Genomic DNA, 15912 nt, shown 5'->3' on the forward strand with positions numbered 1-15912 from the left:
GGTCGGCACCAACTACTAGGCGTGTTATCCATTTTGGACAAGCAAAAATAAAACACTTTTTAACAACTCTTAGATTATTTATTCAACCCCATCAACCCTTCCGCTTCTTTTTGTCGCCAATCTTCGGATCGACCACGCCGTAGTGCTTCGTAACCGATCCGGGATCGGAGGCCTTCTGCCGCGCCCGCTGCTGGTGCTGCTGGAAGGATTTGGCCGCCCCGAAGCTCTGCCCCTTTCGGCGACGATTCTCCCGATCCGTGTCCTCTTTTTGGCGCTTCCGTTCCTCCAGGATTTCCTTGTAGTTCCGGTACGGATTCTTTGGCGCTTTCGCTCCCAGCTTGATGGCCAGCGCCACCTTAGCCTCGTGTTTTGTGTCCTTGTCAAAGCCGGATATGCCAAAGTTGATGACCTCCTTGCGGGCCCTGCTGATGTCGAACGTTTGTGGATCTTCCTTAACCTAGGCAACGAAAACACACTTTAACAACCAAAATAAAGCAAAATTCACAAACCACTAACCTTCCGCTTTCGCCTGCGGGCATCCGAGAAGATGTCATCGATATCGGCCTCATCACTGTCACCGTTATCGTCGGATTTGGCGTCATCCTCCGGGGCAAGTCGTTTCACTTTGGGCAGTTTCGGACGATTGGCTCGGGCTTTTTTGGGCTCGAAAACAGTCACGCTGAATTCGGAAGAAGCCTCCTTCACTCGGGAGGCTTTCGTTTGAATCGGAATGAAATCCGGCGCCATGGTTTCTGTAGTTAAATTGAAACTGATTGCAGGTTTCACAAAGCACAAAGATTTCTTCTATCAAACGAATTCACCAGCCATGTGTTGGCCTGCGTGTTTACAAATAAACTGTGTGCTTGTTTTTGTTTGATTCAATGCTTTTGACAGGCAAACAAAGTAAACAAAAATGGCGATGGCAGAGCCACCTGGTGGTGACTAGTGAGACATCTAGCGGCGAATAGTGAAAGCTGTTTTATGTTCAAAGGTTCTGTTGACTAAATACGTGACGCAATATATCTCAATTTTTTAAATAAAAAAATAAATTCACATTTTCTAAATACACTGAAATAAGCACATGAACAAATTAATACTACTGTAATAAAAATACTCATTACAATGCATCGAACTTGTAGGTTTGCCTAGTTTGCCGCTATCAAGTAAACTTGTATGCAAGTTTCACAACGTCCCAATGCGTTCATACATCTAATGCTTTTTGCTCTTTTCTTCACATTTTTTAAATATGTTTGCAAGTTAGGCTAATCAAAAACATTTGGGTAAGAAATTAAGTTTAGTAATTGTTAAAATTTCTTGTATTTTTTTATTTATTTGATATAACATATTTTTTTAGTTAGAAACATTCAAATAATGCACCTCTCAAATCAATAAAACTTGCAAGAAAACGCTTTTTAAGCACAATTTTAGCTTATTCACTTGTTGAGTTTGTATTCGCGGCGTTATCAACTGCAACAGTTGGAACGGGGCACTCCGATTCCCGTACACACGGCCCTCCGAATTCCAGGCGGATAAAACCCTTCCGGCAGATACACTCATCTGGACAACGGATGCACCGGATGTGCGACGTGTCACGCTGTCCACACGTGGGCTGAACACATGGGCTGGCACAGCATTGGAACTTTTCGTTCTTGGGACAAAATTCTGTTAACCAATACAATTATTGAACAAAACAAAAACAAACACTTTTATTAACATAATAACTTACGAATCTCTGTTCCGGAAGGACACTTGGCAGCACATGGAGTTCCTCCAACCGCATCCGACGACTGTACGCCAGTTATTCCGATCAGGGCAATCGCCACACAAATTAGGATAAAAATCTTCGCCATTCTTGAGAACACAAATTTGTTATGGACATCAGAAGATCAGCTGCTGCCTTATTTATACCCCTGTTCCGATCGTGCAAGAATGTAGGGCAGAAATATTCCCGAGAAATAAATTCCAAACTTACAGCTCCAGAAGACACCAACGGTAATGGTCGTTTATCAAGTTGAAGTACGTGTAACATGCGCAACAGATTGGCACGGTGAAGTTAGAAGCTGGTGACGAGTCGCTAGCTCAATTACAATAAAAAAAATCCCAGCTGGTGCTAATTGATCAATTTGATATGTGATGATGATTTGGGCAATTTACTCGCGCAAGTGTAAGCGTGAACTACTGTCCCGATATTTGTACCCGGATTTTTTTTCCATATTTTAAGCAGTAATTTTATTCTTGTTAATTCGCTAAATTTATCAAGCAATGATTATGTCACTATAAAAACATTGTTTGCGCACCTTTTAGACAGTTTGTCAAAAAAGTTTGTCGGAAACATTATTCCATTGAAGTAAAAGGAAAGTTTGATGAAACTGAGTTTTGACAAGAATGCAAGATTAGTTTCCTGCAGTGGAATATGATCTTAACACCCTTCATTTGCATTTTTTGCTGCTGCTTAAACGCAAAAGTTTCAAAATACTCGAGCTTACATTATTAAAAGTGTCGTGTCTGAAGCAAAACCACTTTCAAGCACTAGTTATTTAAAATTATTCAGATTCAGAAGCTATCAATTAAAATAATATATTATATAATAATCCAAGTTGTTGGCCAATTTGGAAGTGCTGATATATTAAGCATTTTCATTTCGTGATGTCCACTCGAATTTTATTAAATTGGGATCGCTAAACTTCAATTTGATCTGGAAAATTAATAAAATTGAAAATACGAAAGGCTTAAAAACATTTGCATAATCTAAACTTCGGATAATCAAGTTTGGACTGTTATGTCGTTAGGTTTGATGGAAAACGTGCGATTCCAGTCAATTTATATCAAATTAGCAATCATCATAACACTAGAACTAAATATACTATTTTTTTTTAGTTATGGTAACGATTTCCATCATTGTTATGATTTTTCGTTCGACGATATAAATTTTGCTTTGTTTAACACATTTTCACAAACATCCTTCTGCAAATTGTTAAGAATACCCTACACGATACTTTTTGGTAACAATTTTCCTGTTTCTTGTAAAGTTATCCAAATCATCAATAATCAATAATTGGCAATGAAGAGGTCAATGATTGCTTCACAAAATTATATAAATTTGAAGACAAATTTGATTTTGATCAATAGTTTCTTTCCGAGCCTTCAAGAAGGGTACAACCGACATATCAATGCCTCTGTGCTTTCTTGTACTCAGTTTGCTTTTATTCCTATCTCGTAAGCATATGAGAGCACAGAGGCATCGATTCGATATGCTGATTCATTTTGGTACAAAAAACCTTTTTGTCTATCAGCTCTCGAAGAAATTTCACGACTAATTTTCAAATAATTAAAGCAAAAGTATCACAAATTTTGCTTTATGGATTATGGACATTTTACTCCTTTACGATCTGTGGCCCCGATTTTATTAGTTTTCCATCATTTTTTAAGCAGTAATTAAATAAATAAATATTGACTTCTAGAGTTTTATTTGAAACATAGGGAATTCCAGCTATCCAGCTTTTTAAGCGAAAATGGTATTCGAACACCCGAAATGTCAAAATCACGCAGTGGTACCAACATTACGATAAAAGTGTGCCATGGCATGACAGCCACATTTTTTTTCTAATGTTGGTGCTACTGCGCGATTTTGACATATCGGACGTTCAACATTCGAACGCCATTTTCGCTTAAAAACCTGGATAGAGAAGAAAAGCAACTCGCGACAAAATTTTGAGGCTAGGAATTCTGACAGGTATGATTTTCATAAAGTGTTCGCCTCCTTTTCTCTCCCACAGAAAACTAGGGACAATATAGCTGAAAATCATACAGTCATCCCTCATATTCGGAACAGTTTACAGATCGGCCAATGTTAAAAAAATCATAGCAAATCGAAAATTGAACTTAATGATTCGCTTTTACCTTCATTTGAAAGCTTTTCATGCGATCTTTCGAATGCTGTATCGAACAACTGCAAATTTTAACTTTTATATCAAGTTTTTAAGAAAAACTTTGACCCTTGAAATCCACAAATTAGGAACACTTTTTTTGGTTCTCTCCAGGAGTACATATTTGTAACAAAATAATGACTTCACACACTGAAATCAATGAAACACAAGCTTAGTGATGTTTTATCTATGGTCTGATAACTTTTTTTGTGAAAATATCAGTTAAATTCAGGTGTTCCACAATTGTGGGAGGCACAATAACATCCCACAATTATGGAACAGGCAATTTGGAGGCAGTGTTTTGCTACTCTGTATGAAATAGTCTTGAAATGAAGTTTTTTTTGGTAAAAAAGTACTACTTTTACTAGTGAAATAGCAAGAGGATGTCCAAATAAAGGTCTTAAAAATAGTAGGGTCGACAGAAAAGATGCATTTTTCATGCTATTGACAAATTATCACAAAAGTGTTCCGAATTCGTGGGTGTTCCGAATATGTGGGATGACTGTACCTGTCAAAATTCCTAGCCTCAAAATTTTGTCGCGAGTTGCTTTTCTCCTCCATAGCTAAAAGGGCTTAAAAAACTGTATGCATGCTAGATCAGGAAAGTTAAAAAAGATTCCTTTTTTAAATTGAAAAAGGGTACAATTTCCGCGCAAAATTAACCAACTCATATGAATCTTCATTTTTAACGATTTTTTTAATTAAGTAACTCAGCATTTTTTATTTTTCAATTGAGGTTTTACGAAACAGCGGAAGATTTTCTATAAATTTGAATCGGAATGATTTTTTTAAGTACTGCATGTAATTAAATCTTTATTTAAATAATTAAAACTATTCAACACCAGATTAAGATTCTAAACGAAACTTATTTATTCGATTTATTCGATTTTATGCGGAAAAAATGTTTTTAGTGACAGAAAATGAGCCTTGAAAGTCTCGTACAAACTGAAAATTATTTCCAAAATCATTGTTTTTATTGCAAAATTTGACATGGACGTTCATACAAGTCTCCATTTAAATTTGAGTATGTAAATTTAAGTGGATGGGTTTCTAGAAAAGATTTTTAAGATTAAAATAATGCAATTTAAAAAATATCTATTTTTTTATTTTCAAGTATAAAACTGCCCCTGTTCGCATAAATTGCATTGACATGTCTAATATGCATTTTTTTCGATATTGACGTAGTAATTGGATTAGCTTCGTTTATAATGTTACTTTTAGCTACAAATCGAAAGATAAAAATCAAGATAATTTTCAATACGGAAATAACAAAAGTATAAACAGGAGAATGTGTAAGATCCTTGTTGAATGAGTTTTTTTTAAATGATTGTATTTTTAAAATCCATGAAAAATATTTATTTCCAATTTCAAGATCGTTTTCTCCACATGCAGAAAATTCAAATGGGATATTTAAGCGAACAGGGGCAGAAATATATTAAGAAAATTAATTAATAATTTAAGTTTGTTGTAAAGAAAAAAATTAAAATCTTGGTAACCAGACTTTTTTTTAACAAATGCAAATCAAATTTCGATCGAAAAAGGCTCTGCAAAATTCTTCATAGAGTAAATCGTTTAAAACAGGGGTGACCAAAGTATGGCCCGCGGGTCAAACGTGGCCCGCGAGGTGATTTTTTGTGTCCCTCGGACCCATTTTGAATGATCCTGTAAAATGGCCCGTTGACCATTCGTTAAATAATTTTATACTGTTTATGCTACGACACGAATATGTTGTTCAAAAACCATTCTTATTGACACAATTTCACACGTTTCAATGGGAGTGAAACTAGTAAATTTAGTCAAAATTTTCATCAAGCATTTTTGGACAAGTTTATCAAACGTGTGAATTTTACTTGTTAGAAAACTGTTATAATAGCAAACAATAATATTTATTGAAAAGTCATTACGACCCTTTATGTAAACTGACCCCGAAAATGTCATTGCATTCTAAAACCTTGCACCTCGGAATCCAAACTCATGACAGTTGGATAACGAATCTGATTGACTACCATCTGCTTTAGACTGACAAAATACTGAAATCGGAGGAATGAGGCTGTTGCAATTATTTTTTAAAAAAATAAGGGGCATAACATATTTTTTCTACAGCACTTCTAAATTTTAATGGAAATTTAAGTACAATCAACTGAAATCCATTCAAAATGAATTCCTCTGCATTTAGAATCATTTTGATTGTAAATTAACTGTACGGGTTTATAACTCATTTTCTAACATTTTTTTTATTGAAATATTGAATATTCTTGCTCGTAATTTCAATTTTATTATTTTTTTTGCCTCGACCATGGCCAGAGCCAAAAGACAAAAACTTTTTTGAATATTTGCGTTGGTCTAATTAAAAAAAAATCTGCAAAGATAAAATTACTCGTGTCATAAATTGTTCAGATTTTATGTCACCATTTTAAAAATATAAAAAAAGACTATCAAATTTCAATGAAAACACAAGAACACTAAATTTAATTCATTTTATTCAAATAATGATAAGAACAAAATCAACAAAACTAATGGAAAACAGTCATTTTCCGTTTACTATTGTTAAAAAAACGAAAAAGTTCATAAAATATAACAAAAATCTAAAAATGAAAATTCAAGGGATAGATGTATTTTTTATTCTATTAAATTTAAATTTATTATTTTATAATGATTATAAAAAAAATGGTGATTTAATTTTTAAAATAACCAACTTTATATATTTGGCCCGCAAGCTCATTTGAGCTTCAAATTTGGCCCGGCATCCAAAAACTTTGAGCACCCCTGGTTTAAAATATGTAGACAACTTTAAATATTATTTTTTTCCAAATTATACAATACTTTATAACGCTGGAAACGCTTACGCTTCTAATGAAAGATATTTGTAAAAGCTCAGAATTTTTTTCAGTTTTCGTTAACTTTGGAATTTAAACAACCCTAGTGTATAATCAGTTGAACATTCAATTGAAATGTTTTTAATTAAACATATTTTTTATCCCTGATTTAATGAAAAAACAATAACCTTTGGATATATTGTTTATTGGCCTTATCAGCTTCCATTTTCGAAATTGAAAACGAAGCGATTTATCGTAATAATTTTTAAACAAATTGACTGGATAGTGCCATAGCCTTTTTAAATTTTCAACGAGCATGTATCCATGAATTATTAAAATTATTATCGATTATTACTAAAATAAGCTCCTGTCCCTATAATGAGCATCTAACCATGTAGTAGGCCTAGTGTATCACCAATACCAACTGATTCAAATGCCGACCACTCATCTCAGTGGGATTCCGGTGTTTTAACGCGATCGTCATATTATTCTCGCCGAGTACATGATAGTGTGACGTGATGTAAACAAAACAAAAAAAGGGTAGCCCTTGCTAGTAACGGTTAGTGGATAGTCGGTGTTTTACTCTGTAAACTCAGCAAAATTAGTTATAGCGGTGAGAAAGGGAACACCGAGTTGTGTCGCGTGACATTTTAAAGTTACTAGTTGCACATTTTGCATTTTTTTTCCCGGGGAATTTTATGAAATCTTAGCTGGCGGTGTGTGCAGGCTGGTCGTAGAGATTGTTTACATTCCATGCATGACGCGTTGTGTTCTGGGAAGAGGTGTTTAACGATTTAATATTTTAGTGCGATTTAGTGTCACGGCAAAAAACACGTGCTAGTAAAGTGGTTCGCGATAAATGTCCTCGTTTGTAATGTAGTGTATGACGTAACCGTTTAAATGGACGGCTTAAGATCGTTATTGCTGGTAAGTTGATTCATTCTACGTTGAGTATTTTTTTTTACAAATTTCAAACTTAATTGGAAAATTAAAATTCCTCACGACAAAATAGCTGATGCGTAGCTTAAAATTTTGTCTCAGATCATCTCCCAGCTAATTTCACTGGTCTCACTTTCAAATTATTGATAAATATTTTTAGCGGCCGAGTTAAATGTCAAATCGGCTCCAAGTAAAAATAAATTGCAACTGACTTGGTCAGAGCGGAAAATCGACTAGGCAGAAGGTAGGGGAACAGCACTTAATTCCAGCGTGCCTCTAATGTTGGCAGGTCAGAACTTTGACATTCAATTAAAGCTAATTAAAAGCGTTTTCAACTGAAATCCGAGTGATCAACAGATCAATAAGAAGTGAGCAAGCAAGTTTCTATCAAAAGTTTTGCAAAATTAGTTGTTTAGATAGTGAAAATCAGCAAATTGGATGGAGTTAGGAGCGAGTGCTTAACCTGCCAAACATACGAGAATTTCCCCTACTATGAGCGCATCGCACTTTGAGCGGTGCTAAGTCAAAACTCGTAAAATCATCCCAGATGTTGGAACGCGGCCCCTTGGGGTAGTGTGAGATTGTTTACATTTTGCCGCTGGCTGTGAACTCTGCGAATGGTCGATATCGAAAATAAACAGCCACGATCTAACCAGTGTGGACACATTCTGTTTATCGATCGCTTTCACAATTTCAGCGATTCATTCTGAATCAAATGCGTTTTTCGAAAAGTTGCAATCCATTGCAGCTGTGGATTGGTTTTATTAAATGTTTAAATTTGTTTGTTCAGTTGTTAGTAATTGTATTTCCAATGACAAATATTGATTTGATTTAAACCTAATAAAAATATGTTAAATTACAGGTTAAGGCTTTATTACAAAATTTACTGACTTATGTATACTTTAAGAGTCCAAACTAGACTAACCGAAGCCTCGATTATCCGAGGTTTTGATTATCCAACGTTCGTTTATTCGCAGGTTTGTGTGGGACTTCGGATAATCAAATCATGAAGTATTTTTTTTCATTTCCAAAGGTGTGTTTACATTCCTTATCATAGTTATAATTGGAATATAAACAAAATTAGATTCAAATCATATGATACTTGATGACACGTGATATCCAAGAGCAAAGATTCGCAGAAAAACTTTTAGTTGGTCTGTTAGTGATCTTATTCTTGTATTATTGATTTATTGAGCGATTAGTTCAAAGCAGGTCTCCTACACCATGTGAGACCTTCGATTTCTAGCCAAAAGGTCACCACTACGAGCAAAACTAACATGAGGTCACGATAATTGAAATATTTGCAAGTTTTGACGTGTATTGGTCACATTCCAGCAAGTGTATCTCCTCAGCTTCGCTCGAGCGTTGCCATAGACGTTCAATTCTCGCAGATCATATAAATTCAATTTGTATTGCTTCCCGATGAGTAGAAGGGGGCAACCGGTTAAAATCTTGTTTACGATCTCGATCAGTTGCTAGCGAGTTGCATAACGCATTATCCCCACACACACACACACAAGATCGGCCCAGCGTTCTAATGAGATCTTTTGCACTGTTGCATGGCGGGATGTAAGCTGCTACCTTGTTTTCACAAAATAGATCAGCCGTCCAGATCTCCCAGGGCAGCGCACGACACGTCCGTCGTGAATAGTATACGCGCCACAACGCAGATGGACCATTAAGTTCAGGGTCATTCAAGCTGGTACGCGTAGACTTTTCAATGATGCGTATTAGCTATACCTAGTTCTCCACCATTTGAAACCAGTTTTCAGTCCATTTTTCAGTCATGTGCTCACGAATGTTGCGTCTCTCTGTCTGCTTCCGTAGGTTGTTGTGTAAGCTTCACTACCCCCCAGAGAACACTATGACAGATGCAGAGCTGAACGATTCAGCTCACGCGAGCAAAATTCTTTCCCTTTGCTGGAGTTCCGGAACATTGGCCGCGTCGTATTACGACATTGACCAGTTGGAATTGTACGCAATCCTGCAGGCCACGGAACCGAGACCGCAGTATCCGCTGGCTAGAAACTTGATCCGTCAATACACTCCTCTGTTCTATCTGCTATCTGGGTCCAAACACTTTCATGATGACATTCCAGAGCTGCTGGATCTTCCAGAAGGGACGGTTTTGCAGCGACTTGGCACGGGGAAGATCGAAACCCACGAGCATGCTCGTACCTGCGAGTTTAGCTCGAGGGCAATCAAGAACAGTATGACGAAAATTCTTTCCATGAACCTTCCCGGCATGCCAACTCAAGCATCCGAATCAGAACGGCGCATCTTCTTGGCCAGTGTGCTCCCCGTTGAGCAGGAACTGTTGATCCATGCCGTTGGTAGCTTGTTGAAGCTTCTGGAGCAGATCATTCCGGCAGATGATGGTCCGCTTGTGACACGAATCAATGTCCTAACTCCAGACACTCAGCTGATAATCGACGAACTGACCTATCAGTCTTTGCAAATCTTCAACTCACGGCTGCATCCATCTGGGTTCAAACAGAAAGTGGAATCCAGCTCGTGCTCGTTAATAAAGCTGTTCAATCGGTGTTCATCAAACATTGGCAAGCTTGAACTGAGGACGATAATGCAGCAGCCGGTGCGCGACCTAGCCGAGCTGGAACTGCGGTTGAACACCGTACAGTGGTCCGTTGCTGGACGGAACTCCCGATCTGCCGAAGAGATGCGAAATGTGATTGGGAACTTGACGAAGGTGCAACCGGTGTATCGAAAGATCGCGAAGCAGTCAACCAAGAATAGCGACTGGAAGTCCTTGAAGAAGAACGTCTACTATCTTTATATGCTCTGTAAATTGTGCCTGGCTGTTGGGGAACCGGAGCTACGGGGAACCGTAATCAATATATTGGCTGAATTTGTTTCGGAAGAGGAAAACGCCCTGAAGCAGCTTCTGTTCACCTTGGATGAAGTTGTCGACTTGGACCGAGGGACTCAAAACAACAAATTCACCGTGAAGCGAGGGATTGATCGTGAACTGGATCGTATACGGACGAGCTTTGACGAAACACGAGGGCTGCTGATGGAAACGTCCCGTGTTGACTTTGAGAATCTACCGGTGGACATGAGCGATGTGTACGTGACGTTCCTGCCGAGTTACGGGTACGTGTTCAGTAGCAGCAGATGTGAAGAGTTGCGTGATCCAGCGGTTTTCGAGCAGTCAGCGATGAACTTGGTGTTTCAATCCGAAGGCAGTGTGTACTTCCAGAACGATATGTGCAAGGAGCTGAATACCGAGTTTGGAAATCTGCTGGTGACTATGAACGATCGTGAAAATACCGTTCTAATGAAACTCGTGTCTTTCGTCGATCAGGCCATTCCCCATGTTTTAGCCATTTTCAAACATGTCGGCAAGCTTGACGTTCTGCTCGCGTTTGCATCCGTTGCCGTGAGTCAAGAATTTACGCGCCCAACATTGACGGATCAAAAGATTCTCCAGATCAAGCAAGGTAGACATCCACTGGTGGAACAGTTCAAAACGTATCATCCCAACGACACGGACTTTAGCGCTGCCAACGAACGCATCGTAAACGTATTCGCAAGCAGAGAATCCACGGGAAAAACTCTCTACTTGAAGGAGATCGCCCTAATTGCTTATCTAGCTCATATCGGGTCGTTTGTACCGGCACAATCCGCAACAATTGGGCTGCTGGACTCGATTTATTCGCGGCTCGATTTTCCGGAATCCATCTTCAGCGGGAAATCGTCCTTCATGGGCGAGCTGTACCAGATGTCGAACATCCTGATGAACACCACCTCGAAATCGCTTGTACTCATCGACGAGTTTGGCAAGGGCACAACCTATACCGAGGGCAAGGCACTGCTCATCTCCAGTGTAGAGCATTTGCTGCAAAAGGGTTCGCAAGCTCCAATCGTAACCGTCGCTACGCAATTTACCGACATCGAGCGGTTTCTAGGCGAAAATCGTTACCTGCGAATTTATGCGACACAACCGGAGAGTTTCAGCGAAGACGATACGAAGTCCAGTCGTAACTTGGAAGCTAGCAGGAGGTAAGCACCTTCCTTGAACCGTTCTAAGCACGATTACTGAATTATTTTTAAACATTCCAGCAGACAGGACACGTTCACCAATGCCATTCAGACAATGACGCTGGCCCTGGTAAAGAAATATGTGGCCGATGAGAGCATCGATCCCGTGACGCTCGTTATGCTGTACAAATCCACGCCTATCACGCAAGCGGGGATTTCGCGGTGAAGGTTATGGGTACCACCGGACCGTTGTAAACTATGAAGAAGCTCTAATAAATCAAATTCGTGGCCCGGTGACCGACCGTCCATCACTTATTCACCTTCCATTACTGACAGTTTGATTGGTGCTAGATTATTAACGCCGCCGCCGCCGCCACCACTTCTTCGCTTGACCGTGAAAACATTTATCGGGTTCCATGCGGTGCACGCTGCCTATCTCGAAGGCGCGCAACACCTCGCGTACCTTTTCGTTCACCGCTGTCCACGCTGTCTAAGTAAACAAAAGGGTCTTCCATCATATGTTACGTGTGTTTGTATGTCCAGTCCTGCCACGGTCGGAATATCGGGCCAAGATTTCAATCAATACCCCTCCTGCATGACGGCACTGATTCTCCTATGTATAATTAATGAATTATTGATTTTTTTTTTTCGTTCAGCCGACTGCTTTCGCCGTCGTTATTATTACTAAGTCTGTACAGTGACAGGTAGTACTTTCAGTTTATTATTCTTCCTTACCGAAACAAGATATTCTGTGCGATCCAGTCATATGGCAAAAGTTCCGTATGGCTTGCATGTAAGAGTCGGTTGGTTCTATGAAAAATTCCACGAAAAGACGACAGTCAGATTCCCACAGTGGAAAGTTATGTACGGAATTGCCGATGAAGTCACGGCACATTTGATGTTTGTCACCTTCAGGAAGGGGGGGAGGGGCTGAAATTTCAAAAAAAGTGTCCACGTGGTTCCACTATTTTTTTGTTGCAATTAGGATCATATAAGGGGAACGGAGCCCCGGGACAATGATGCGTTGAAATACAGAAATCGGTCGAAAAATAACATTCGCGTTCAACTCAGTAAAGTTTTTCTCTACGACTTCGCAAATCGACTTTTCTTTGTATTTTTTTTTTTAATTTGGATGAAATGTTGTCCATGCATTCCCTATGTCAACAGAAATCATTTTGCATCATTGGATTTTCATACAAGTCTCCAGATAATTTTGATGGCTGATAATACAAAATTGGTATGTAAGTGTGTGAGGGATTTTCAAATCGATTTGGTGTCTTCGATAATGTTGTTAGGTTAGGAAATTTCAGAAAGAATAGGTACACAGAAAAAAAACCCATTTTGTTATTTAAATTTTGATGACCGTTGAATTTAAGAGCGAGTCCACGAACAGGGCATACCCCTTTGTATGAGACGTCGTTTGGACCTCACCAATCTGCCTGACATTTTTCAGGGGTTGATTGTACACATAAAACTAGCATCTGGCTAAAAAATGAGCACTCTAGGTGGGGCAAATCGGGACACAAAGTTTGAAGGTTCAAAAACGTCAACAATCTTAAAAAAAGTTTATCATATTCGTGTTCCTGAGACAATTTCACACTAGAAACATGCACAAAAATGTTTATTTTCATCCTTTTTAACCCTTTAAGAAATGAAAGTTAAAAAAATCTTCGATTCACATTTATTGAAAATCAAGTTTGTTTCCAAGGATACTAAATGTCACCAGAAAAAGATAACTTCTTAATTTTTTTAACTTTGATTTTTAAACGGTTAAAATGGATGAAAATAAGCATTTTTATGCATGTTTCTTGTGTGAAATTGTCTCAGAAACACGAATATGATAAAATTATCACCAGAAAATGGGGTCCCCGAGCAAAAATTCACAACCAAAAGAATTAAAAGGACATAATAAAAAAAAATATGAAAAAAAAACCAAAAAAAAAATACTAAAAGTAAAAGTGTCCATTTAATATGTTAAACTACTTTACCCAAAGCGTTCTCAGTCTCAGATGGTAGTCCCAGATGTCCCCTACAAGCTGCAGGTCGAACCAAGTTGATATCTGGATGGAACACTTTTTTATTTGAGTTTGAAAATTATGCTATTTTTCACTAAAATGCCAATAACTCCCTTTAGATTTAACCAATTGGGATGCTCTACCCTGCGTTTTGTTGCAATTTTGAAGCCCTTTCAGATGCATTTTGAATTTTGAAATTAAATTGAGTTTTGCCTAAGTTATACTGCCGCTCGAAGCTAGTCCGTCCCATATGTAATTTCGTCAATTTTGAGGTAATGATGCAGTTTGGTTCGAAATCATGTAAACTATCAGAAAAACCAATAAAATTTAGTACTTTGTTCTAGAAAACCGTAGAAAATCCACTTTTTCGTGAAATTCTAACACGTAGCCTTATGGGCGGGACAACATTGACATGCGTTTTTCTCGGCTTGCTGTTTTTACATATGGGACGGACTCGATTAGAGCGGCAGTATAGCCATTTTAAGAATTTTGACGTTTTTGAACCTTTAAACTGCTCCACTTCTCGTTGACCTATAGTGTTCATATTTTTGCCAGATGCTAGTTTTACATGTTCAAACAACCCCTGAAAATTTCAGGCAGATTGGTGAGGTCGATGCGAGATGGATATGCGTTGCTCGTGGACTCGCTCTTAAAAAATACATATGGGTCATTCCACCTGAAGTGTGCAAGAAAAAATACAAATTTGAAAATTACCCTCTCCGATCCTGCTCAAATTTTGCAGGGCTGTTGATACTATCAAAACATGCAAGAATCCCGAATTTCATCCAAATCGGACCACCCCCTCAATTTTGGTACCTCCCCAAAAAATCGACTTTTTGGCGATTTTTGAGCAAAACCCCTATTTTCAAATGGCGATAGCTTAGGAACCACAAATCTTAGAAGGTCGGTCTTAGACTAAATTTTGAAGGAAATTGGACGTAGAATCCATTTCCGTGATCAAAATTTGGATTAAAATATTTTGTCTACCTGTATTGCGCAATTGAAAACTATAAATGGCCGTATCTCAAAACAGCCCTATTTATTTTTTAAATTTGACCTCACCATCGAATTCCCTTGCCAATTTTACATAAGAATCACTTATTGACAGAAAGGAATATGTTTCGTTCCAGAGATATCGAATTTTAAAGTTTTGAGTTTTTGAGATTACCTAAATCAGCTTCATTCGCCGCATCTGCTAGAAGCATACAGGCGCGCTGATCAATAACTGCTCCCTGGTGTTCTGTTCTGGGAGAAGATTTATTTATTTTATTATTTTACACAATTTTAAAATAACTCATACATTTAACAATCTATATTCTTTAAGGAATATTTACTGGCTCATTTTTAATGCACTCTTTTTCCTGAATTGATCTTATTGTAATTACACAACTGTAAGGAACTCCAAAACTCTGTTATGCACTTCAAAATAACTCATTGTATCTTGATTATTCACCAATAAAACCGAATTGAATTGAATTGAATCTTATTGTAATAGAACCGTATTAGAGCTGGCTGTAGCAGTTGAAATAATTTTCTATCATTGACTGGCATGGCAGAATGGATTTGTGGATGGAATGCAATGGAATTGTTACCGCTGCTTTGTGTCTTTCGTTGAACGCATTCCTTTCTTGGGTACACTCTGTTTTTGAGAAAAATACTACATCAAGATTATACAACTTATTTGTGCCCAATTGTACAAATCTGTTGGTGTTTGAATTCTAGTTCCTTGTCAATTTGCACGTGATGCTAATCGTTTCAGAGTACCCCCGAGGCCTCTGTCATGGACGGTAAAGAAATAGTTCCATTCAGCAATCCCCCAAATTCAGCTTTATGCTTTGAAAGATTGATCATATAAAACTGATTTTTATACTGTGAACCAGCTCCATTTGGTTAAAAGATGATTTAGTTCAAGCCAATTCCAATTCAATTCAAAAACAAAACATTATACTTCTGATACGTTGGGCAGCAGACGTATTGTGTTCCAAGAATTCGAAATGATTGAAAAGCTAAAAAAAAGTTCAAAGGGTTCGAAATCATTTCAACTAAATTTTGGGAATTAGTTGCTTCGCAGTAAATAAATTTTGTGATTTTTAACATTTATCTGTTAAATACTTTCCAAAAATCTTCCTCCTACTCCTTGTTATCGTTTTTTCACGAGAATAAAACCTATAAACAAGTTTTATTTATTTTAATTCATAACTTCTTGTTCAATGTTAG

At 37.8% G+C, this 15912-nt stretch overlaps 3 protein-coding genes across 5 annotated transcripts; 1 reads left to right on the plus strand and 2 right to left on the minus strand.

Annotated features, from left to right (window-relative positions):
* Positions 1–56: 56 nt before the first annotated feature.
* Positions 57–869, minus strand: LOC120420011 (uncharacterized protein C1orf131 homolog). The gene is made up of 2 exons (XM_039582916.2): positions 517–869; positions 57–457 (listed from the first exon to the last, which is right to left on the minus strand). The coding sequence occupies exons 1-2, from the start codon at positions 745–747 to the stop codon at positions 92–94; spliced, it is 597 nt and encodes a 198-aa protein (XP_039438850.1). The 5' UTR covers positions 748–869; the 3' UTR covers positions 57–91.
* A 472-nt stretch (positions 870–1341) lies between these two features.
* Positions 1342–2164, minus strand: LOC120420001 (uncharacterized). Of its 2 annotated transcripts, XM_052711007.1 has the most exons (3): positions 1973–2164; positions 1727–1910; positions 1342–1662 (listed from the first exon to the last, which is right to left on the minus strand). In XM_052711007.1, the coding sequence occupies exons 2-3, from the start codon at positions 1848–1850 to the stop codon at positions 1430–1432; spliced, it is 357 nt and encodes a 118-aa protein (XP_052566967.1). In that variant the 5' UTR covers positions 1851–1910; positions 1973–2164; the 3' UTR covers positions 1342–1429. The 2 variants fall into 2 exon arrangements, with proteins under 2 accessions (XP_052566967.1, XP_039438828.1); XM_039582894.2 differs by having other exon boundaries at positions 1727–2164.
* A 5051-nt stretch (positions 2165–7215) lies between these two features.
* On the plus strand, positions 7216–12248 carry LOC120420005 (mutS protein homolog 5-like). 2 transcript variants are annotated; one of them, XM_039582906.2, is made up of 3 exons: positions 7216–7669; positions 9509–11701; positions 11765–12248. In XM_039582906.2, exons 2-3 carry the CDS (start codon positions 9546–9548, stop codon positions 11904–11906), a joined length of 2298 nt encoding a protein of 765 aa, XP_039438840.1. In that variant the 5' UTR covers positions 7216–7669; positions 9509–9545; the 3' UTR covers positions 11907–12248. The 2 variants fall into 2 exon arrangements, with proteins under 2 accessions (XP_039438840.1, XP_039438839.1); XM_039582905.2 differs by having other exon boundaries at positions 7218–7669; positions 11762–12246.
* Positions 12249–15912: the final 3664 nt, after the last annotated feature.

The sequence above is a fragment of the Culex pipiens genome, chromosome 3, assembly GCF_016801865.2.
Source record: "Culex pipiens pallens isolate TS chromosome 3, TS_CPP_V2, whole genome shotgun sequence".
Classification (NCBI taxonomy): Eukaryota; Metazoa; Arthropoda; class Insecta; order Diptera; family Culicidae; genus Culex; species Culex pipiens.